The sequence below is a fragment of the Nestor notabilis genome, unplaced genomic scaffold, assembly GCF_000696875.1.
Source record: "Nestor notabilis isolate BGI_N333 unplaced genomic scaffold, ASM69687v1 scaffold4108, whole genome shotgun sequence".
NCBI lineage: Eukaryota > Metazoa > Chordata > Aves > Psittaciformes > Psittacidae > Nestor > Nestor notabilis.
This window is the reverse complement of record NW_009938572.1, coordinates 9623-34972: the sequence shown is the minus strand read 5'-3', so window position 1 is coordinate 34972 and position 25350 is coordinate 9623. Positions and strand designations below refer to the sequence as shown.

The 25350-nt window shown below is 41.0% G+C and overlaps 1 protein-coding gene across 1 annotated transcript; it reads left to right on the top strand.

Moving 5' to 3' along the window:
• Window positions 1–356: 356 nt before the first annotated feature.
• On the top strand, window positions 357–25350 carry LOC104409501 (tubulin polyglutamylase TTLL5-like; the record flags this gene model as incomplete). The annotated part of the gene is made up of 11 exons (XM_010019386.1): window positions 357–448; window positions 2897–3006; window positions 5048–5130; window positions 5823–5929; window positions 6507–6637; window positions 7181–7263; window positions 9260–9329; window positions 9625–9709; window positions 22861–22962; window positions 23090–23181; window positions 25238–25350. Coding segments are annotated over exons 1-11 (1068 nt in total), but the record flags the coding sequence as incomplete, so codon positions are not given.

Here is a 25350-nt window from a genome sequence, read left to right as displayed (position 1 = left end):
GCTCTTCGGCCGCGGGCAGGGCAGGGCAGGGCAGGGACGCGCTTCAGCGGTAAGCGCCTGAATGACTCTCACGGGCAGGTGGGGTAAAACCTGCTGGAAGGTGATGCTTCTTCCTACACTCGCCTGGCTAGGAGGTGATTTACTGCCTGTAACAAGCTTGGTGATAGTCCTGTGAGAAATATGTATTGACAGGAGGTGGGAGTTAAGTTACCTTATTTGTCTTGCTGTCCTGCTCAGCTATGCATTCATGCTTTTAATCCTTATTGCAGACAACCGCTCCTGCAAGATCACTTGAATCTGTAGGAAGGAGTCTCAGAGGCTACCGGGACTGGGCTGTATGAAAACTCTCAAAGGAAATGCCAGCTGGGATTGCTCGGGGTCTGGAGGAAACTGGCTCATCCTTACAGCAGGAGGAGGAGGAGGAAGAAGATGTCATAAATGAGTTGGAGTAAGTAGGAAAAAAAACCTGCTTGTTTCTATCTTCCTGTGCTTCCTGCAGGATTTGTACCAATCTGAAAAGACAGTTAGTTACATTCCTTATCCTCGTATCTATAAAGTAGAAGATAGACAGTTTGGGCCTAAAGTCTGTGGGCAGGCTACTTATGTTTGTAGCCTAAAGGACCACCATATTTGTCTATTCATCAGGGTTAAAGGTGTGGCTCTTCCTTGGCTACTCTAAAGTCTGGTAGTTTCATTGATGTCATCTTGTCGTATTCCTAAGATGGGAACTTTCTTGGTGATGTTAAGAAAATGAAGGAAATAAATGACCTTTTTTTGTTTGTTTGTTTTGCTTTGTTTTAGTTTTTACTTTCTACTGTAGACTGATATGTGATGTTTTGTGTCCTTTTTTAAAAATGTCTTATGAGAAATCAACTGCTGGAGTTCTTATTACTTTTTAGTGGTTTTGTTCCTTCTTAGTTTAGTAACTTCTTTTGTCTTTGCTTATTCTTTCCCAGAGTGGAATTCCTTTTCTCTTTTAGCTGGTCCTACTTTCATATGTCCTGTTTGCTTTCTTTTGAGTGCATACTGTTACTGAGTGCTCAGTTGCAAACTGCAATGACTTAAGGCATTTAGAGGAATGTTGTTTCATACCAAGTAGTAGGTTCAGACTTGCCAGACCCTCATGGATGGAGAGGTCCAGAACTGACTTACTCTAGAATGTAACTGCAACAGTGTGTATGCATCAAGTGACAAAGGGTCATGCTAGGAATGAATGACTGTCACCTGGAGGATTGAGCCTTACTGCAAATCCTCAGGACAGGCTTAACATAAACTCCTCTCTTGATGCTTCAGCTCATTTCCAACTTATATAAGGCTCTGGCCTGTACTGTAAATTCTGGAAGCTGCTTGGGTCCCTTCCAGCCTAAACAGCCAATTAAGCTGCTGTAGTAGATTTTTCTACTTTATTTTGGTTTTTCTTTAGAGGTGGTGAAAGCAGATGGGGGTGCTGTGAAGTTAATCTGTCTGGGTGATAATGGTAATAATTGGTTAGGATGACCAAGGTTGCACCTAAGAGTACTTACTTGTCCTAGCATCAGAAAGTTGCCCTTTTATATCTGTTCCTGTGTTGAAAGTGTAGGAAGTGTTTTGTCTTTTGTAGTGTCTCCAAACCTTTGGCAGTGATTTTGCACTTCTTATAGATAAATGCTACTATGTATCTCTGCCAGTCTTTATTTCTTCTTGTCTGTGTAGATACTGATGTGAGTAATAAGCAATCAGTTTTATTTGCTTAGGGAGGTTGACAGGTTTTCTTTCTGTGACCTTAGTATTTTATGCAACAGATTATAAGTGAGGTTTTTTGTGTGTCCTTAATTTCTCTGAGGAGATGATAATTCCCAATGTAGTCTTGTTGTTTTGGACAGGACTGATCACTGTATTTCAGAATCTGTAGTGGCTAGCTGGGGGTGTTGGTGTTGAATTCTAAGCTTGCATTCTACTGCATCTAGCAGAAAATAAGAAGGAAGAACACACAGTTCATCCCTCGTTCTAGTCTCTCAAACTCCACATAAGTGCCTTTTCATGTGCTTTAGAGTCCAGGATTACACCAGGGAGCATGCACTGATTTGCAGCTCTTAAATTGGAGACTGGAACCTGCATTGTAAGGTCTGGTTGTGGATACCAGCAATTATGGCTTACCCTGAATTATAGATCCTATTTTCAGGCTACAAATCCAAAGAACTGTAGCTGTGAAAACTCACAGGGTTTCTCCCAAATTATACTCAGTAAAATAAATACAAATTAAACAGTACTCTGACTTAGACTGGCAAGACTAACCCAAAAGAAGGAAGATTGTCTTTATAGCTGAGTACCAAGGGTGCCTAGCGTGTGCATGGGAGTCGGCACAGTCAGGGTGCAGGAACAACTACAAAGCCATGGCTGAAATGCAGAGTAAGTTTATTTTCATTACCTCACCAACTGGGGAACCCTGAAGCAGCACCCAGGCAGAGGCATACAAGTGGGGATGCAGGCACCACAGAGCTCAGTTCTTGCTAGATGATCTCTGAACCTGCTGTTTGTGCCTGTTTTTCAGGGATTTGCACAGATGTAGTTTTTACCACTGATCTTTCCCGCAGCAAGGCAGGAATCTCAACCACATTTGATAAGGTGCCTTTATCACAGGCCTGTGTTATCTGAACACAAATGTTCTACTTGTCAAACAGACAAGAATTAGGATGGTATAGGTATTTTTCACACCCCAGCTGCAAGTCACTTAAGCATGCTTACAATCCTCCTCACCAATCTGCCATTATTTTCATACAGTGTGTTTGCCTGTGTCCTGCCCGCAGGCTAGGTGGGCAAGCATGGGCAGGTATGGAGAACTGCTGTGTCCTCATTGTAAGTAACTACTGTGTGTGAGACTCAGCAATTGCTTATACTGCCTGTCTTGCTGTTTCAGAGATCATCCATGTATCAAGTGGACTGGTGGTGGCTGCAGGCGGATCCCCATCTTGGTGTTTCATGCAGAAGCCATTCTGACCAATGACAACTACCTCCGCCTGATTGGAGGTAGGTGCCACTATGTGCCAGCTGTTGGCCTGAAGGCATGAGGTGGAAGTCTCTTACCTTGATATTTGCTTCTCATTGTGGTGGAGAAGAGGACATGGTAGGAAGGAAATGACAATCCTCTCTTGTCTTTGAGCACTGAGGCGGTCAGCAACACTTGGCCAGCTGGTGTCATGTCTTTGGTTTTTGTGACAAGTGTCTGTATTTGCTCCTCCATTGCATCCTGATGTGTTTTGAGTTGGAACTGCTTGCTTGCAGTTTGAACTTGAAGGCCATGCTAGAATTGATGACCAGAATATAAATTTACTACTCTGTAGCAAAGAACTTAAATCAGTCGCTGCAGTGAGTTCTGAGCAGTTTTTACTGGGATATGAAGCAGCCAGCCCCACAGTAGTAAGCTGTGGTAACAAATCTCTGCATCTACAGCCTCACAACTGTGGGTAAGGCTATAAGCAAAATGATTGCTGCTCTGGCAGCATTTGAGTCAGGAGACCAAACCCATCTAGTGTCAAATAAGGGAGAGCCTCTAAGAGAGAGTTATAAACAGTCACTCTGGATTGTGAGAGTTAGTACTTTGCGGGTGTGTACAGCTGGGAGCTCATTCTGGATGTGCTGAGTTGGAGACAAGCTTAAATCTGCTCAGCTTCTTTTTGTGAAGATGATGACACTTCTTTTCTTCTCGTGCTTCTCCCTTTCTTAGGTAATTGGTGCCCTCATTTCTAATATCCTATTCAAGCAGAAATGCTTCTGCTTGTTGGAGTAAGGGGTGGAGAAGGTGATTTGTGTGTGGAAACCCCTGATCCTTTTGATGTGAATTAAATACATACTTGAATGGTGGCAGAAAAGCTGATGGTAATTGTAACTGGTATCTTAACTGGAGTGCAATGTGTCTGATTTTTCTCAGGAGGTACAGGCTTTTTGTGGCTTAAGTCTGCTACTGAATAGTGCAACTTGTTAAATTCCCTTGAGCTTTGCCCAATCCCAGATTATGCTACTTCTTACTCTTTTCTTCTTTAGTCTTATTTTTATTGGTAGAACATATTTCCTGAGGTTTAATTTAAGATTAATTTTTCTATTCTCAGTTTGAACCAATTTAAAGTGTCTTCTCCAAGTGATTCTAGCACTGCAATTTCTGCCTCTATTTTCTTTGAACTGTTTTACAGGTTGCCACATCTTTTTATAGGGCACCTGGCCTCTGATCTTGCTGCTTGCTTTCTGTTAATTTTCCATCTCCAGTCCTGCTTACTGCTTTTGTTTTTATGACCTTCCACTTGGATAGTGATTTTCCTCTTTTTTTCTTTCTGTGTCCTGTTTACTTTATTTCCTGCTATTTTTTGTAGTTTGTTTATTGGAAGATCAGTACAGGTGAATGAGAGATGAACAAAAATTCAGTGTTTTATTTTGGGTTTTCAAGATCTAAAAGTGATCATATAGCTAGCCATGTCAGTGAGGGGCATGTGGGATGATTACTTTTAGCTAGGAATACAAAACTGGAATAGAGAATAAAGAGCTGAAATCGTGTTTAGAATGTTATAAATCAGTCTTTATAAAGAGCTGTTTAAAACAAACCCAAGCTGGGCATTTGTTAGAATGTCCTGTATTTTATTTTTAATAATGATCAAGTTTAGTGATTCAGCAATATTATAGCTAAGGATTGATGTAAGTCAGTTCAATGCATTGTTTGATTTAGTGCCCCAAGAGATGGACAGGCATTTCCTACCACCCTTTGTCTGTTATGTGTTGTTACAGCGTGGATGCGCCACTGCAGATTAAGTGCAGCTGTACTGAGTCAGAGAATCATAGAACAGTTAGGGTTGGAAAGGACCTTACGATCATCTAGTTCCAACCCCCCTGCCATGAGCAGGGAAGCCTCATGCTAGACTTAAGGCTCTGTCCAACCTGGCCTTGAATACTGCCAGGGATGGAGCATTCACCACTTCTCTGGGCAACCTGTTTCTCTTCTCTCCTTTTTGGTAGCATAGGCAACTTTAGTATATTATTCTAGGTGCAGACACTAGTATTGTGTCTCTTGCCCTCCTAACAGAGCGCTACCACTTGTCCTATAAGATTGTGCAAGCAGATGGCCGTCTGGTTCGAAGCATTCTGACTGCCCATGGATTCCATGAGGTGAGTGCAATGAACTTTAGCTCTGATTAGAGTATTAGAAGTTATGTTGGTCTGCCAGTCAGACAGGCAACATATTGTGATTTGGTTTCTTAAGGGAGTACCTTTTAGCCTTAAGCCTGCAAAATTGGGGGGAAAAGAGATGCTGAAGTTGGGTCATGTGTTTTGTTTTTTTTTTCTCTTCTTGCTTTTAAAGCATCATCTCACACCCTTGGAAAGATCTACAGGATCTAATCTTTCAGCTTTTGCAAGCTCACAGAAGCATTGGTCTAGTGTTTTGTATTTCTCTTCTAGCACCTGTCTTGCTTTAAAGAATGTCCCACTTCAGCTAATGACAATTTGAGAGATGTGTATATATGGTGGATTTTCTTCTGAATAACACCAAGTTAAGGCATTGGTCTCACAAGTTTCCTGAAGAAATCTAAAATACTTTAGAAGTTGTGTTTGAACACTCTGTAAACAGAACAAACCCACAAGTTTGTTTAGAAAAATGACATGGTTATTTCCCAGCATTACTGGACAGGGGTCTGACTAGAGTTGCCCTAATATTGGAGATGGATAGAGGAGATTTGTCTTAAACAAGAATGGCTTTGGTCATAGACATAAGGTCTATAAGGTATATAGAACAAGTGGTGGTGCTTTTCATCAGTTCTATGTTCCTATGTGTGTGGTGTTTTTTTTTTGTCGCTTTTTAGGCACAACCTGGTAGCAGTGATTACAATCTCATGTGGACAGGATCACACTTGAAGACTTACTTGCTGCGTTCTCTTACAGATATTCAGAAAGTTAATCACTTCCCTAGGTAAGGCCTTGATATCTTGTTTTGCTGAACACCTTTGTGATGATTTGCAAAAATCTGAATATAGACATCTCTAAAGAAAAAAGAAAGCATATACATATTACCATAAAGTCCCAACACAGTGGGCCTGTACCGCATGCTGTCTTCATTCTAAATGGTCTTTTTGGAGAGATAATATATGAGTTGAAGTGCCTGCCTTCAGCCCGAATACTGGATTTGGTTTTTGGGTTTTTTTTGGTTGTTTTTTTATGCTTGCTTGCTGGTTTGTTTTTTCTATATTTGGTGGTATAAGTATTTTGGGCTTTGGGTTCTTAGTTATGGAGATAGTCATATGTCACCTGCTAAAGTTTACAAACACTGTTATAACAGTTTTGCTGTGCTTCAGTCTGTCTTGGGAATGCATATTAATATGGCCATGGAACAGAGACAATAAAACTGAGGAGTAGTTGCAGGTTAGGGTTTAAACATCTGACAGGGCTACAAATGCTTTAGTAACTAGGCCGAAAGGTTGCTGTAATGTGTGTGGGGTTGTTTTTTAATGTGTGTTGGGGAAATACAGTCTCTTGTTTTGGGACTTCAGGTCATATGAACTGACACGGAAAGACAGACTGTACAAGAATGTCAGTCGTATGCAGCTGGCCCATGGATTCAAAACATTCCATATCTTACCTCAGACCTTTATGCTCCCAGCAGAGTACCAGAACTTCTGCAGTAAGTGAATGCCTGACCTAAGGCAAAATAAATGGGTGGGATAAAGGGAATTTATTTTTAATATCCTAGCCTGTTGAGTGTGCCAGTGGTTAAAGCAACAAAATTAGAGGAAGCTGGAAAGACAGTGGAAAAGGCCCACAATTTCTTTGTATAATTTCTACTCTGCTGCTTTCTTCATGCCTGCGTAAGTCCTCAAGAAGCTGATGTGGGCTTCAGGGTCCAGAATTGAGCCTTTTCTTATGCGCAGTGTTGTTGATGATCAACTTCACAATAACCCTAATATGTGGCAGTACTGAAGAGAGAAGTGCCAAAAGGAGGTATAGAGCAGAAAAATTGATCTATTGGTGCGGCAGGAGGGACTTTAGGGAGGGGCAGTAATAATTGCAGTGAATCCCAGGAGGTAAAATAGGACATCAAAAAAGTAGACTTTGATCTCCTCATGGAGTTTTCTGAAGCTTTTACTGTAGGCGACATTCTTGATTCTTGCTTCTCTGTAAGTAAAATGGAGAATGTTTCAGACTTGTTCTGTTTTCTTTTAACCAGGTACTTATTCTAAGGATAGAGGTCCATGGATAGTGAAGCCTGTGGCCTCTTCCAGGGGTCGAGGTGTCTACCTGATAAACAATGTAAGTGTTCAGCAAAAGGGCCATTCCTTAGTAAAATTGTCTGCAGAACTATGCCAGCTTCCAGGCAAGGGGCATGGAAACATCTAACCAGACACTGGCCCTGCTCTAGATTTCGCCTCATATATTGGTGAGCAGCAGCTGGCAAAGACCTCCTGGATCTATGTTGTGTAACCAAATACAATCTATTTCTTTGTATTCTGTTGTTATCATGCAACCCACTTTCAAGTCTTAGCTTATTAAGAACAAGATCACGCTTCCCGGGACAGTTTTTTGGGAAGCTGTGCTTCTTCATGTTCTCCTTGTGGCTGACTTTGAGAAGATTCCCAGAATTCTTCTTAGTTGTTTCCCTATGTGACCTAAACAGTCTCCTTGCCTCCCTCTTTTTCCTGGAAAAGACCAGATAAAAATGAAACCTAAAAGTGAAATATTTGTATCAGTCTAGCTTAGAGCTGTGTGCCCTTACTGAGGTGTAATGGAAGTAGTTGTTTGAATTCAGTGTGCTGGTTATAGTGTCTTTTGCCCTTTTTAGGCTTTCCAGGGAGTTAGGTTATCATAGGTAACGTATACATCTGGGCAGGAGCCAAACGCATGAGGGGTTTCCAATAAATATTCTCAGCAGCCAAACTGACTAGTGAGTCATTTTGTTTTCACTCACTCAAACCCCTTTAGCCTTCCCTATCCTGAAGGGGTCATGCTGCCTCATCTGTTCCCTACTTGGATCATTTCCCATAAAATAGGGGAGCAATTCGCCAAGTGCATGAGGTAAGTATTTCCAGAGCTGTGCTCAGCTTTTTCTTTGCTTGAAAGAGAGGAACGAGCTCAGGCTTACATGGCAGTCGGCCATGGACTGCCAAAAAGACACTTCTGGGACCAATCTCCCTTTGTGTATATCTGTTCCAGAAACACTTCAGCTAGTTTGGCCCAATGAGTTATATCTCCTTCAGTGTGATGCCATTAAGGGAGCGTTTTCTAGAATCTCATCACAAAAGTGTTTAAAACAACAAAAAACCTCCAACAAAATAGCAAAGCTTTGAATTTCTCTGATCCATAATAAATTAGTCTGTCACTGTTGTGTGATGTGCTGAGGGAAGTTGAACTTTTTCCCCTCATGTTGTATATGTGCGCTCTATGTGTCTAGGCTTCCTGCTCATGTTGGGGTGAACACCAGCTCCTGCTGGTGATGGGATGAACACATGCAAAACTGGATAAAGGCAGGATGATGGGGTTTGCTTCCTTGCTTTCAGCTTGCAGAAGAGCCACGTGTTTTGCAAGAAACTGTGTGTATGAGTAGTTAAAACTGGTTGCAAGAGAGAGTCTTGCAAACAGTGAAAAGTAAAAGCTTTTTTCAACAAATCCCATGACTTTGCGATGTAATTTCATAGATAGAGCTTTCTGTTCTAACAAGGGTAGCATCTTCCTGGTACCATTAGCTTCTGTTGTGAACTGAACCTCAGAAGAAGGTATTTACTCATGTAGGCAAAAAGATTGGATACCAGCACAGGATCTAGCTGTCAAGATCACAAGTTAGAGTAATTTTTTTTACATGTGATTGCTCACCAACTATATCCGTCCAGTGTCTTTTAAACCCCTCTGCCATATTTCTGGTTAAATGCTTGAGAAGCAAACTGAATGACAGTCACTTCTTAGATGTGTGTGTTTTCCTGCCTATTTTACATCAATGCCTTGTGGCTGTTAAATCTGTATTCTACTCTAAGGCACACAGAACTGGAAGATTCAATGGCAATTTTTTTTTTTTCCTTTTTTCCCCAGCAATGTAATCATTCCCAGGCTTCTGGTTTGGATCTAATTACAAGTATGTTGTGACTGCCGATGGCGTGTGTTCATTTTGATTTTTGGCTCTTCCCCTCTTGGACATAGTTGTTGACACAGAGTGGCTTTAGGAGGGAAAGGCTGGAAAAAATGGTGGTTTTGATGTAGTTGACTTATTCCTTAAGCCTCCTGTTTTTTCACTCTTGTATTCTCTGTTCTTCTGCAGCCAAACCAGATTGTCCTGGAAGACAACATCCTGGTTTCTCGTTACATCAGCAACCCCTTGCTCATAGATGGTGAGTATGCTTAGGAATTGCTTTTCTCTCTTCCCCCAACCCCACACATGAGGATCTCTGCAACCTTTGCAGGAATTTGGTTGAATAATTGAGTGTTCTATCTTTCTCTGGTACTAAAAAAATTTAACTAGAAAATTCCTTAAAATCTAGGAGCTTTTCAACTGGGAAAACTTTGGGCATTTATGTCAGTAGCAGATAATGGTTTATTGCTCTCAGAGTCTGCCAAAATTCCTCATCTGGATACGATATCTGAAAGATATTTAACAGTCACTGACTTTTGACAACTGTATTTCAGATTTCAAGTTTGATGTGCGCCTCTATGTTCTGGTTACATCCTATGATCCACTTGTCATCTATCTCTATGAGGAAGGATTGGCCAGGTAGGGGAGATTTCTTCTTTCTCTGTGATCCAGAGATGGTTTTGTTTGCCTCTATAATCTAGACACAATAGCAAATGAGGGAAGTGCCAGTTAAGGAGTTCTGCAAAATTTAAATATATGATACCTCATGATGCTGTGTCCCATAATTTTTCTTTATATAGATTATAGGATCTTTAAGTGAGGGAATTTATTACATATGTCACAACTAAAGCAAGTTTTCAACTCCTAAATGTTGAACGGCCACACACACAATGATTGGTGTTTCACTTTCAAGGTTGGGTTCTTCTTGAAACCTCTTTGGACTCTTGGTGTCTATGTGCCAATTCGCCATCCTCCCAGGTATAGGGAATCTAAACTTTCTCAATTCCTTCTTAATCCTAAAGACAAAAGCAGTTGGAGACCTGTTGTTTGTATTTGCTTTTGTTTTACTACTTTCAATTGTTTTTCTAAGTTTTAGGTCAGTGTTTGTATTTTCTACAGTATTGAGTACATGGGTTTAGACTAGTCACTGTTCTTAACTTGGTAAGATGGCAATTTTCTTTTGCATATAAGTCATGAAAGATACTTAAGATTCCCAGGAGGAACACTTACCAAAATAAACACTTTTAACTAAATACCTGTGTATAGTAACTAATACATTTGAAATTATCACCCCTCTGAATTTCCAACAGATCAGAAATTTAACTGTAGTAGTGTTTGAGAAGAGATCATCATAGAACTGTCTGCGATAGTTTTAAGCAACACTGAATATTATAAGCACATCTGATGTACCAAGAAAGAATATCTCTAGGGTTCAAGCCTACATGGCTCTGACTTAGGCAGATACTAAATCCAAGTTACTTTTATCTGAAGTGGATACTGGATCCAAAAGGATATATTAATAATGATCCCAGAAGAAATACCCTTCTTTAAATTAATAGGTGGATCCCCTTCAGCTGTGTTGTGCCATGCCCCTGTGTGCAAAGGCAATGTGAACAGATTGTTCCCCTAAAGAGAGACAGGAAGGGGTAGCTCATGTTGGTCAGTGGAAAACTTAACAACTATATTCACTTTAGAAAAGGAGCCTTAAATGTGCCTGGCATGTAAGACTTTCTCTTGGGAATCAGCAATTAAATTGTTGCTAATATTGCATGTTATTGGCAAGTGAAGAGGGAAGCAAGATCATTGATTGAATATATGAGTAGATTGCCACGATGTTCTGAAAATGGGGAGTGCATAGCAGGCCTCCCAAATAAAATTTGCACCATTCTTTATCTTAAAGATAGTTCTGCTGATCCTCTTGTAACAGAGTTTACTTCTGGAAAAATCCATCTTTGTAAGAGGCAAATGTTCTACCCTGGGGGCAAGTCTGCCAAGTCTATGATAGATAGCATTTTTGTCTCTGACAGGAGAGTAATATGTTTTGCTTGAGAATCCAGTGGCTCCAGGATCTTTACCTCTCAACAACTGAATTTGCATGTTCCAAGTAGAAGAGGACTGTTTTGTAAAGTTTGTGATCTCTGCCAGAAAAGGAGTGCTATTGGGAAACCATAAGATGTAATGATCTTTAAAAGGAAAAGACTTTGTATAAAACACAGTCATGATTACTTCCTTGGGCCTTGTTTCTTTTTGCACAGTTAGGCTTGTCATGATGTCATGCAGAGTGGACAAAGGAAGAGCCATGGATGGCATGGCTCAAGACCTGAGCACTCAAATGGCCCCTGTAAAATCACTTTTCAGTTGACTGCTTTCAAGTGATAGGTAGAAACTTATTGCAACCAAATAAGTTTTCTTTCTGGGTTTCCATCTAAAAGCATTGTTCTTAACATTTCTGGACTCTCCATCTTGGTAAGATCCCATGTGGCAGTAGTACTTACAAATCACTTTTCAGTGTTCTAAAATCCTTAACTCTTAAATGTGTTTAGATTCCATTTTTTTTAAACTATAATCAAAGCTGGAGTATGTGTTGTCCACATACATGACAAGTAGAACATACGTTCAGGACACCACAGTATTACAACTAGTATTTCCTTCAAATTGCATCCCATCTTACATCTCTCTCTGCGTGGTAGCTAGTATATACAGACTAAATGTGACAGTTGGTATCTTAATGCTGCTCTGTGATATAGTGAGCTCTACCAGTATGACTGTGGGACTGGTGCAGAGGGAATAATGGTCCAAGGACTCTGGAGGGTAGCTATAGTTCTGTTACTGAACTTCAACTGCCTACTAGGCAATTTCAGCTGTAGTGTCAGCTATGGCTGAAGGCTTGTAGCAAAATTTATAGTTGAATGCTTTCAGATGAAAGGTATAAACTTATCCCAACCATATCTTTAATTACTCTTAAGCTTTTCCGTTCTTCTATGGCTGTAGAATTGGTATGTTTGTGCAATATGTGCTGGCAAGCTCTCATTGCTCATGCTTGAGAGGTTGCCAGAAAACTTTAGGTGTGCTGCTCTGTATGGCCTCCAGATGGCACTAGTGGTCCTTAGTTTTAGCGGTTTGGACTTTCCCATACAGTGTATACTGTGAATTTGCAAATTTGTATGGTGAGAGTTAAGGAATGTGGAGCTACTGGACTGGCTTCCTATTTAGCTTTTCTGCTTTCCATTTAACAATTTAGGTTAAGTGCTGTGAGAGACCCTTTTATTGCCTCACACAGTGTGATGCTTGGTTTAAAGCTACGCCAAAATTTTAGCTGTGCAGGGAGGGGGGAATACTTAATGACTGTGTGTGAAGCTGTTCTTTTTTAACTTAAGAAAAAAACCTAAAAAACACACTGCTTAAAAGTGGAAGAGAATTTGGAGGTAAGATCAGGACCTGTAATTAGTGGTAATATTGAAGCAATCTAAGGGGAAACCCACCAGCAGAAAAGAAGAATCTTTTTTTCAGGACCTCCGGTAGTGCTGTGGTGCACTGTGGTGACTTCCATGTTTTGAGTTTGCCTTTTGAAGGTAGGTAGTCTCTGAAGTATAGTCAGGGTGACCTTCTGGGTTGTTCTCTTAAGTTTCTTTTCCCCTTTTTCTTGGTCTGGCTGAAAGGTTATGTTCCTCTCCAGTGTTATGCTTTGCATATTACAAGTAGAAGAGGAACCTAACTATTTCAGTGAAGTTGATGACCTCTGCCACAAGAGGAGTGATATTGAGAAACCATTAGATGTAACAATCTTTAAAAGGAACAGATTTTGTTTAACACAAAATGTTAATGTTTGATTAGATACTTCCTTAGGCCTGGCTTCTCTTGGCACAGCTAGACTTATCATTATACGATCTAGAGCAGAAATAGAGGCTTCAGTGCTGAGGAGAAGAAAGAGGTTATGGATCCAGTATGTGTAACTTGTGTCTCACTTTCCACACGAAAGACTGAGGAAAAAGTTTCCTTTGAAGGATCCCTTAAAAGAAGATTGAGTATAACTTAGGCAGTGCTGATGCTGAATAGGTTCCTTTTGTAGCCATTTCCACCTGGAATAAGCTGTATTTAGTAGAGATGAAGTCTTAAGTCAGTAGAGTCAGGTATCAGGCTTCTGTAGAGTTACTAGGAATAGTATCAGTGAATGTGCTCTATATTATAATCTTTCATTACAATACTACTTTTCTGGTATTGCCTCCCTCAACTCTATCAAACTTTCTCTTGCATATTTTGGACCTGGTCCACCTTTAGAAGGAATGCTAGTAAGTGATTCATTTGGGGGTATTCAGTGATCTGTTTGGAGGGAGTGGGGTGGTTGGTTTTGCTTTTTGTTTTTTTTCCATCCTTGAGGCTTGAAATAAGATTGCTTTATGCTTTAAGCACAGCTTCAATACTAGGTCACTTAAGATCCTTGTCTGTTGGATTAAAAAATGTGGTGTTGAACAGTTCTCTAGTACATACTTAAAAAGCAGACAAAGTGTGCTGCTGTACATCTGTTAAATTGTCAGGTATTTCATAATCTGGAGCTGGAAAGGACAATTACTGTATAGATTGGCCTTCTGTGATTCACAGCCTGGACAAATGTAGCTGGGACTTTTGCATCAAACATATAGGTTTGGAGAATGCGATGGTCTTGGAAAGCTTGGTCCAGGGTAATTGCAATCCAAGAGTACAGCATAGGCTGGGATCTGCTTGGCTGGAGAACAGCTCTGTGGACAGGGAGCTGGGTGTCATGGTGGACAACAAGCTCTATATGAGCGAACAGTGTGCAACTGTAGCACAAAAAGACAACAGGATGCTGGGTTACATCAACAAGGGCATCAACAGTAGAGATAAAGGTGGCATTATCCCACTCAGTACTTGTCAGGCTACATCTGGAATACTGTGTTCAGTTTTTGTCCCCACTATGCAAAAAAGATGTGAACAGGCTGGAGAGGATCCAGAGAAAAGCCACAAAGATGGTCAAAGGACTGGGAAGCCTGCCACGTGAGGAAAGGGTGAGAGAGCTGGGTTTGTTCAGTCTTGAGAAAAGAAGGATCAGGGGAGACGTCATGTCACCATGTTCAGTATTTAAAGGGTGGCTACAAAGAGATGGAGACTCTGTTCTTACAAGGAGTCACATGTGAAAGACAAGGGGGCAATAGGCACAAATTATTCCTGGGGAGATTCTGATTGGACAAGAGGAGGAAAATTTTTCACAGTGAGAACTATCAGTCCTGAGGGAACTGACAGATGAAGTTTCCAAGCCATTATCCATCATATTTGAGAAGGCACAGCAGTCTGGTGAAGTTCCTACTGACTGGAAAAGGGGAAATGTAAGTCCCATTTTTAAAAAGGAAAACCTGAGAAGCTGTGGGCCAGTCAGTCTTACCTTGGTGCCCAGCAAGACTGTGGAGCAGATCCTCCTGGAAACTGTGCTAAGGCACATGGAAAATGAGGAGGTGGTTGGTGATGGTCAGCATAGCTTCAGTAGGGGCAAATTGTGCCTGGCAAACGTGGTGGCCTTCTACAACAGGGTGGCAGCATTGGTGGATAAGGGAAGAGTGACTGATGTCATGTACCTGGACTTGAGCAAAGCATTTGGCACTGTCCTGCATGACATCCTTGTCTGTACACTGGAGAGTCGTGGATTTTTGATGGATGGAAAACATGCCAGATAAGGAGCTGGCTGGATGTTCACACTCAAAGTTGTGGTCCCATCCCTGGCAGTGTTCAAGGCCAGGTGGGATGAGGCTTTGAGCAACCTGGTCTAGTGGAAGTTGTCCCTGCCCATGGCAGGGTGGTTGGAACTAGATGATCTTTAAGGTTCCTTCCAACCCAAACCATTCTGTGATGTTACTATGAACTGTTCGAATAATTTTATCCGTCTTTGGTTAAAGAAACTCTGCAACCATAGAGATGTTACTAAAAGTTCTTTTTTATGTTTAGTAATTCCCTTACAACCTTTGGCTCCTATTCATACTCAGTTGCTAACTGACATATCAGGTGGATGCTGTGGAAAATATTCTTGTTAGAGAAAGGGAGTTGTGATGGTGTCTAGACTTTGGTTTTCTGTCCTGTACTGTGATGGAACTGTGTTCCAGGTGGCTTTGTGGAGTCCAGAACTTAATAGCATTAAAAATGGAAATATCTGTGTATTTCCTCTACCAGTTCTAATCCATTGAACAATTCCCTTAGGGTGTCTTGTTTCCTTTCATCCTGATTTTAACAGCAGTTAATGGGAACCAAGAAGAGAATTGAACAACTTTCTGCATCACCTTAGTTCGCTAAACAAAGTGGTGGTTAATAGACTATCAGGGAAGCCAAAGTCTAATGCATGGGAAGGGGAGAGAAGAGGGACCCAAAAAGTGACTTCAGGCATAAAATGTGTAAAGCGTGCTTATAGAAACACTACATTGGTTGTTTCCAGGATGTTTAGGCAGGAACTCTGTGTGCAATCGTGGAAAAGGCTATCGTGTGCTTTTTCCATAGCCCTTTTCTGAGAGAAAAGGGATTAACTCTTCTTTCCTTCTTTCCACTTGAGGGGCTTTTTAATTCTTCACGTCCTTTTCCACACCCTGGCTAGATGCCTCAAGCATTCCAGAGCTGCCAAGTTTCATGCAAAACCAAGTAACATCTTATGTAAATATTTAATGATCCAGTTATATATTTCAAAAATGACTTGCATATGACAAACTTTACCTTGTGGATGGTTTATTTCCTGAAGTAATGCTGGGGATAAGGCACGGACCTGTGTACAACCCCTTGGGTATTGTTCTCCCTGAATGCATGTTAGTAAAAGGGTAGGTTGTTTGGGTTAAGATGGTGTAGGGGTGTGGGTTAGGGGCCAATCCAAGTTTGATGTGTCGTGGTGGATTTGGGAATTTCTAGAGATAAGTGTGGGGTCTGTGACATGTTTTGTAGATTGCTAGGTCAACAGGGAAAAGTGCTGCATGTCACTGGTGTGTAGTAGGTGGCCTGCTGAAGGTGGAGCTCAAGCTTGCTTGTCAGGCTTATAGTGAACTCTTAAAACTTGGTGAGGGAAGGCAGTACTCTGTCAGGATCTGAATGCCAAAGGTGACTTTAGGTGACTTTTAACAGGGGAAGTCAGAAGCGTGACAGGGAGGCAGAGAGCTGGGATGCCTCTAGGTGAGGTACTGTTAAGTCTGGAGGTTGAGAGTACTTCTGGATTCTGAAGGAATTGGTAAGGATTTCTCCCTTGATTTTTCTGTTCCTGCTGCTGCTACTGCCACTCTACTGCTTGCTTTTGATTGATCTTTCCCTCTCTCTGATCCAAGAGAAAGTGCAGCTAGAGGGAAGGCAAATGTGCTGTTGTTGAAAGTGAGCCCTGTAGCACTGTAGTTGCTGGTAAAAGGAACTGGTTGTTGTCTTCATCCAAGCTGGTGTGTACCTGTGTGGCTTGGCTGTGACTAGGTGAGACATGGGCAGGTGTGTCAGAACAACTGAATAGACCTGTGTCCCTTCTCTATTCTAAGTTTTGAATTTGGAAGTGAAGGGCATCTCCTCTCTCCTGCTGTGGAAAGAGAAACTGTAGTGAAAGGGAGGAAGGTTGCCAGAGCTGTTCACAGTACCACTGCTGCTTGTACCACTGCTGCTTCTACCATTGCTGCTGCCAGGGAGGCTGTATTGTTGGCAGCAGTTTGTGTGGAAACTGAACTGTGTACAGCCAACCTCAGTTTAACCTTTCCAATTTTCAGCTGTAGTTTTGGGGTGGAAGATCTCCTGTAGTATTTCTAGTTAGAGGCTTTTGGAACCTAATCTCTTGTATATCATATTAGTAGGTGTCCTTAATTTTTTTAACTTACCCCTTTCCTCAGGTTTTAAAAAGACAAGATTCATTAGATGGGGAGGATCTTTGGGAGAATTGAGATGTCGTAAGGCCAGGGGAGCAAGTTAATGAAAGTGAATATCTTTGATACTGCTTGTTACTCAATTTAGACAGTGAATACAAGCAGTACATAACATAAAGATGGGGGAAGGTGTTTTCCTATGTCCTTGCTGCTGTGAGCTATATTATCTCTTCTGTATTACGTATCACAGAGGTCACCCAAGTTAATGCTGTGATAGGGGACCATTCCTCCTGCATCTTATGGCTGTCCCTCCAGCCTGCCCCAAGTCCATTTCCTGGTGAAAGAGAGTTCAGTCAACACAGGAGAAATCCAACTGTGAAAACTTGTAGTTAGAACCTGCAACATGAGACAGCAAATCTGAATTCAGGCCAAAGCAGATTTGATAGCCTTTGGATGGTGCATACAGAACAGATATCCACTTTTTCTTTTTCTTGGTTGCCTCTGTAATATTTCACATTGTTAACAATAAGAACTGCTGGTTTAAATGAAGTGGGGTCAGAAGAATGCACTGAAGTGGCAGGAAAATTTCCTATCTGACTAATAGTGGAAAATTTCACCTGTCCCGATTTTTTTTTTTCTTTTTTTTTTTTTTTTATTTTTATATTTTTGAATTCACTTGATAAGTCTTACAAGAAAATTCTTTGTAAAAAGAGCAATGTGGGTCCAGTTGTTGAACCATTCAGACCACAGACACTTAACTACCAGCAATACACAGCAGTGTTGTATTTGGTCTCTGCATTGCAAGGCCTATGGAGTAGTCCAGAACTTGGAGAAGATCAGATCACAGTGTGGGGAAATAAGAGCTGCTTGAAGCAGAGCAGTAAGAGGCTGTGTTAGTGAGCAGAAGATAGCGTTTTGAAGAGTTTCACTTGATGAAGTAGTCTCTTTTGGCTGAAGATGTGCCTCCACATGTGGACAGTCCATCCTCCAGTTTAGGAATACGCTTGGATTCCTGGCCAATTGCAAACTCCCACATAGCAGTGCCCTCAAGTAATGCTTTGGCTAGGAAATAGTCCTATCCTGGTGGATGATGAACTGGCCACAGTTATTTGTGCCTTCATCACTCTTTGGCTGGGTTATAGGAATATGAGATACCTGGGCATGAAGCCTTTAGTGCTTAGGAAAATAGCTTGCGCAGAATCTTGCAGCATGTGCTTATGGTAAATCGTGTTACTGGAAAACATCAGGTTTGCCCTTTATTTTCTGTGCCACCTTAGCATATAGTCTCTATAAATTGCTTTTAGGATCTTGGCCCTTTCAGGTGACAAATATTGTATTCTTAGAACTGGCCAGGAATTGGAAAAGAGGGGGACACAGAATGAAACTGCCAAAAGAGTGGGAGCCCTCCTGAGCCAAATAGCTGAAAGAATGTCCCCTCCCTGCTGCCCCAAGCCAAACTGCCAAAAGAGTGGGGTCCCTGGAATGGAATTGCCCAAAGATTAGGGTCCCCTGAACAAAATCATCCTCTGAAAGATTGTAAGCTATCTCAAGAATTTATACCGATATCAGGTTAACACCTAGAAGAATTTATAGGGGTTGAAGTTATACTACTTTTCACACTTATTGTAAGCCCTTTACTCTGACCTTAATGTCTCTAGAAATGACCTGTAAATTTCTGTTGAAGCAAGACATTCTGTAGCATGCATGTCTCCTGTCTTTCTGGGCAAGAACAAGTGTGGTGGATGAGTAGCTTTGTTACTACAGTGGAAGAAAGATACAGTGAAGTGTAGTACTTAAAGCTGTAGAACTATAGAGTGAAGGTCAGTGTAACTACTCTTTCAGTAGCAGTAACACTCTTCCATCCCAAGCAAGTGTGAAACACAGTGTAAGGGCTGTGCACTACTGCCAGTGTTGTACTTCTAATATCCAGAGGCTTTTGATAGAGGCTCTAGAAATAACTTGCATTTCCATTTGTGGACTTGCACTAGAGGCTAGTAAGGCTGTCAAACCAGCTCTGGGAGAATGTATTAAGTTGGTGTTAGCTGCTGCTGTGTAAAGCTTGGGCTTTTTTGATACTACTTTTGAGTCATTAAATGTTTTGTATTTGTTAATGCATTGCTAAATTAGCCCGTGATATCCCTTAAGATAACAGCATCCTAGTAGAAGAGAAAGTTTACGTACTCTAGAGAGCTCTAGAACCCAGTGAAATCCCTTTTGAATAATCGGTTCCTATGGAAAAGAAAATTCTATGGATATGGAGCTCAGACCACCTAAAATTTAAGGATGGTCTCTGTAGCAGGACGCTAATGCAAACATTTTCAAGGTAAAGAAATTCTGTTGTTTAGATGTATTGTTTTTGTCTGCCAGGGGTTCATATCTGAATATTTCTGATGATGTGCATACTTAAAAAAATAAGAAGCAGATGAGCATGGTCGGCCTAATTGCCCTCTGCTTCATGAAAAAGCCATGACTTTCTGCAATAGCTTGCTGCTTGGGCTCAGGATCTTCGAAGATCTGGCTGAAAGCACATTATTAACAAGTGCTATTTTAGTGCTAAACTCAGGAAAGTTACAGTTAAATTGAAAAGAAATTCAGATACTTTAAGCTCTGAAAATATGTGGAAAGGGGATCCAAACTTCCAAACTCCCTTCTGTTGCCAGCTGCTTTGACTTCATATGTAGTTAAAGCTCAGAAAAATATGGTGCAAAGAATTTTTCACTTTCTTAACCTTACTACTTAGCTACATGATGGAGTTTGTTGTTTCTGGGTTTGTTTTGGTTTACTTTTTTTCCCCTTTGCTTCTCCTACCTGTGTATTTAAGGATAGATTTACTCTGATGAATATCTTAATATCTTCATGGGTTTACTAGTATAGTTCTTGAGAGAGAGATTTTCTACAGTGACTACCAACTGGAGGCAGTAGTGTCTTCATTTTCACTGAGAAATGAGGTTTTTAATTTTTTTTAGTGGTTTTTAGTTTTTGGCAGTAATCTCTAAACGAAGGATTCTTTTTGTGTGTAACTTGTTAGGTGTCCTGGTATAGTTCAGCATCTGAACTACAGAAAATAGGGGAAGGATGAAGAGAGATGACAATAAAGCAAACTGGGGATGTATTCTCTTCTGGACACTAACTTAATTGCACAGCTGGATGCTCTGAATTCCCCTCCTTCTTTCCCTCTTCCATTTTTCTTGAGCGCTTTGGGGCTTCACTCAAATCTACTCTTCTTTTCTTGAAACTAGCCCTGCTCTTCTTTGTACTTTCTTTCCCTTTTGCCAGGGCTTCTTACAATGTTGTATGTCTAACTTCCCTTTACCCTTTCTTTACCCCCTTTTTTTTTTTTTTTGTTTTTTTTTTTTTTTTTTTTTTTGTTTTTTTTAAATTTTTTGTTGTTGTTGTTTTGTTTATTTTTTGCTTGTTTGTTTGTTTGTTTGTTTTGAGGGTCTTTTTTTAATGAGCTAGAACATGCGTGCTGTTGTGAGTTGTAGTGATTAACAGTGGCTTATACTGGTCATTCTCCCAACTAGGTGCCCTGGATTCTGCCCTCAGTCTTTTGTTTTATATATTTTTGTCCAAAGTCTGAGGCCTAAAATATGCATTGAAACAGGAATTGTTTACATGCAGAATAAGAAAATGATTGCAGTTGGACTAGATGATCATTATAGGTCACTTCCAACTAGAACTGTTCTGTGACATTATGTTTAACTTGTTGGCATGCCCATGTCTGGATGTAGGTTTTTGCACATGTCACTACAAATAGTATTATACTCTGCTTAATGCCTGATTACTTCTGTTTGGGTTTTTGGTTTTGGGTTTTTTTGTTTAGTTGGTTGGTTGTGTTTTTTAAGATGTTTTTTGGCCTGCTCCTAAAATGGAGTTACTGCCCTCTCTGTCCTGACTTCATCCTAACACTCTCTTATGTCTGAAAGAGAGTGTACCTGCATCTGATTAAAAGTTAATTGGCATCTTTCTGTATTTGCTCAAGTGGCCGTTCAGTCAGATCTGTGATGTGATCTGACTTGCCTGTGGCTATGTAATTTCTGGAGCAAATCAAGTAGAGTGGCTGGAGTATGCAGCTGGGCAGGTGATGAGCTTTCACCTTCAGTGCATCCCTAGATTGACAAAGGCTGATCATGCAGCTACACCTTTAGAAAGCAACATTTGCACAAGATGCAATTGTAAACACTTTAAATTGGCACAGCTATCAAGAAAAACAGCCCTGCATTCTTCCTGGCTGCTGTTTCCATTCTCATGTTGACTCTTTCATTTCTTGGCACAGGTGTATATAATCAGTTCCTCTCACTGCACAGTGCAAACTGGAATGGAGATAGCATGGGCAACTGTATTAACAGTTGATTGTAGGAAGGTCTTTTCCCTCCCTCAGAAGCTTATATTGTTTTGGCATTCATTCAACCTCATAGAGGTGTGCTATTGATAAGATTACTGTTTAAATAGCTTCAGTGCAATTTTGTGCTATATTCCTGTGGTCATTCAGGGGCTTGCAATGTCCATTGTATTGTGTCACTAAAAGCATTTCTGTACTCATGCAGTGAACTGATCTGATAAATAGCTTAGCAAAAAAGGCTGTTTTTAAATGTCTTCTATGCAGGACAGACACTCTTGTGTTCATATTGTGCAGGTAAAATGAAGGTGGATAGTTGAGAAAAGAGAGTATGGATAGCTTAAGTCTGTGTGGCCACTGTGGGGGTGAAGCTTATCAAGTTACTGCTTTGTAGCCAGATCAGGGATTTGATCTACCTTTGTCCTTTCATACTGTTCTCGCATCCCTCAACACGCTCACACAAAAACTCTACCCTAGCCCCCGCAAAAAACCCAACCAAAACAAACAAACAAAACCCCCCCAAAGCCCCCAACAAAACAAACAAACAAAAAACCAGAACAAACAAACCCCAACCAGCCAACCAAAAAAACCCCAAAACAAAAAATCCATCAACCACCTTACAATTAAAAATCTTGGGCTATTTTTCAGTTGTATAAATTCATTGACTCAGTTTAACGTAAACATCCATGATAGTAGTGTATGGCTAAAGGAATGGTGATGGGGTACTTGGTTATAGTACAGGTAGTGTGTTTTAAACAGGAGGTAACCACTGTTTCCATAATAAATAGGCTGACTTAACTGTGGTATTGTTGGCTGTAGCAGGGTTCATATGGATGCTAAATAACTTTGTAGCAGTGTCTTGTTACTGATTGCAATCTTCTCTGCAGTCCCTTTCCTTGTACACGGCTAGGTGACATTTTTGAGATATGGAAAGGCTGCGTAGTCCCTGAGAATGACAGCACCTTGGAGCAGATGCTGCCTTGTTGGACAAATTGGTCTGGCCTTCGGTTATACCTGGTTTCCTGGATGCCTTTTGAGAAAGAAGAAGATTGGCAGTTGTAGGCTGTTGTGTAGTTGGTGGTGATAGAAATATATTCCCAGCCTCAGCCTTTCTTAATGCATCTTTGGAGTACACAAGAACTGAGCCATGCTTGTATGAGACTCAAGGAAATATTGACTGCATATGTAGTATGATTGCTCTGAATGTGTGCATTTTCTAGGACCAGTGGATCTTATGTATTCATGGTAAGGTCCTATTGTGAAATTGAAGGAACTTCAATTTTTGACTCTGACTCTCTAAAGTGGCATGTTTGGCCAGAATGCCCAAGGACCGTAAATCTAAGCAGTTGAGAAAAAATGTGCCTATCATGTACACTGTTAGGCTGTAAAAACTACCAGGAGAACAAATGGAGCTACCTGCTCTAAGACACTGGAAAAAAGACTAAATGCACCTGGATGTGGCCCTTGAGAATAAACTGTGGGGGTTTTTTGTGAGGAGAGGTTGCATTTGATGAAGGCTTATTATGTGCATTCTCTCCCTAACTGCTGTTGTTGAGTGACCTGTGTAACAGGCTATACTTAGCAAGGCTGTCACTTGTTCAAGAAATACTGAGAATCTTTATCCCTCTTTACAGGTTTGCAACAGTGAGGTATGACCAGGCATCCAAGAACATTAGAAACCAGTTCATGCATCTGACCAACTACAGTGTCAACAAGAAGAGTGGAGATTATGTCAGGTACTTAGCTGGAAAATGGAACTTGATCTCTAGAGGTTGGGTCAATTTACCTAGGTTGGTCTAAGGCTGATGCAAGTCTCTAAAGGAAGGTCAGTGGTGTCAACCTGTTTCTTTCATTTATTTTTAGCTGTGATGATCCTGAGGTAGAGGATTATGGAAGCAAGTGGAGCATGAGTGCAATGCTGAGGTACTTAAAACAAGAGGGGAAAGACACCGCAGGTCAGTACAGATCTTGTTCTTTTATTCCTTTGTTGAATCTTAATCATCTCACTAGTGTGAACCCTAAGAAGTCAGGGAAGAGCAACAGTGGGTCCCATTTAGCACCAGAGCAGGGTGGAGGGAAGCATTGTTCCTTGCAGCTTACTCACTAGAGCTGTGCATTTATTCTCTATCCCCAGAGATGAGGCCTTTCCCTTCCCTTTTGCAAATAATATTCTGAGACTTTCTCAGGGTGTGTTTCTTAATATTTTACCTACATTTCCCGTTTCTTAAGGTCATTCCATTCCTTCTAAAAGCTTCCCTCCCTCTACTGCTCCCATGGCCTGTTCAGTCTGATGAGTGACCAACCTCTGGAGAACTGTGCCAGTTTGAATGACTCTTGGATGTGGTGTCATCTTTCCATGGCTCAGGTTTTTGCTGGGTGTTTTCATTTCAGTCTGTGTTTCACATAAAATAGCTCCCACTTCCACATCTTTGCCAGGTCTGCTGGGAGTAAGTACATCTGCAGAGCAGAATCCAGGTATATCCTTTAAGGGATAAATTACCTGTGATACTGAGGCATCAGTAACACTGCTGATAGCAGCTATGCCCATATTGCAAATGTTGCCCAGGAACAATTAGATGTTGGGGGAAGGGGGTTTTAATCTGGCTTTTGGATGGAAATAAACATTTTTCCCCATCATATGTGTGCATGGCTGTCTGATTACTTGCACCATATGTTTTTGTTAAGTTATGTATGCATAGTTATTTATATTGATACATTTCCAGACCCCAGCCTAAAGTATAAATATGTACTCTTAATAATTAAGTAAACTACTGAGCAATGCAAGCAAGTTTCTCTAACTATCCATTACAAGGCATCTTGCACCTTTCTCTGATGCATCTGGTTCTGGTCATAAGGAGGCAGAATGCTGGCTGGGAAATGCTGGCCTTGTCTGGGCTGGCAAGATTTTTGTGCTCTGGGATGTTTATGTGCACTTAGACATTCCCATGCTGTGTTGCTTCCACTTAGTCGTCTTCTGGCACAGAAGTTCACATTTGAATTTGCTTGCAAGGTCCTCTGTAATTATTCAGGTCCCTGCATGTCATCATCTGAACATGAGAAAAAGTAATCGTAGGCCTAAATTGAACTCTCTAGTCAAGTGGTTTGTACTGGATGTTCTTTGGAACAGGGATTACCAAATGTCTGTGTGGTTTTGCTGGAGGTCTTTGCTTGAACCTCCCTTTGAGACATATCCTATCATCTCTCCTAACTTTTCAGACCAGGGCTCCAGTGTTCTTTTGTTCCTTGCTCCTCTATTGTTTGTCTTAGAAAACAGAAACTAAGTGTGGTGTTCTCTGTTTCGTGACTCATCCCAAGCCCAGACTAGAATCCAGGTCTACATCTAGCATGCATCCTTTCTTGCCTTTTGCTCCCTCTGTCAGGTCAGATTCCTGTTCAGAGCTCTGTTTACAGGCTCGTAAAGGAGGTGGAGAGAGCTCCTTTACTGCAACTGCAGATTATTGATGGGTCAGCTGGACTGGGAGCTGTCACCAGGCATGTAATTTTGAAATGATTTGTGAATCATTGTATGGGAACAGCTGCTTTAGAGGAAGGTGCAATCATAGAACAGTTACCTCATGAAAGTCCACAAGAAAAATTTTTGTATCTCAGTGCCTATGGCTTGTTTTCTGTAATTTAAGGGCTTATCTCACTGACCTGCTCTTGTTTAATCCTTCCTAATACTCTGAGTAGGCGGTGATCAGACTCCAGCTGACTTGTGCTGATGTGCTTGCCACATGTTTCTGCTTACTTGTACTGTACATATACTCATTTCTATCATTTTCATCTTTAAGTATTTTTGCATTAGGATACTTATGCATTTATCTATATACTTATGCTTGCATGGATTTCCAAGCATGTTATCTTTTGCTTTGCCATCCATAAGCTCTCACATGCTTTGACTCACAAAGATATCTGTCCATATGCATATTCTCATATTTTTGAGATATTGTGTGTTACTCCACAATCCTTTTTTTTTTTTTTTGTTTTTCTTTTCTCCCCCCCTCCTTGCAGCACTGATGGCCAGCGTGGAGGACCTGATTATCAAGACTGTGATTTCTGCTGAGCTGGCCATTGCCACAGCTTGTAAACATTTTGTTTCACATCGTGGCACCTGCTTTGGTAAG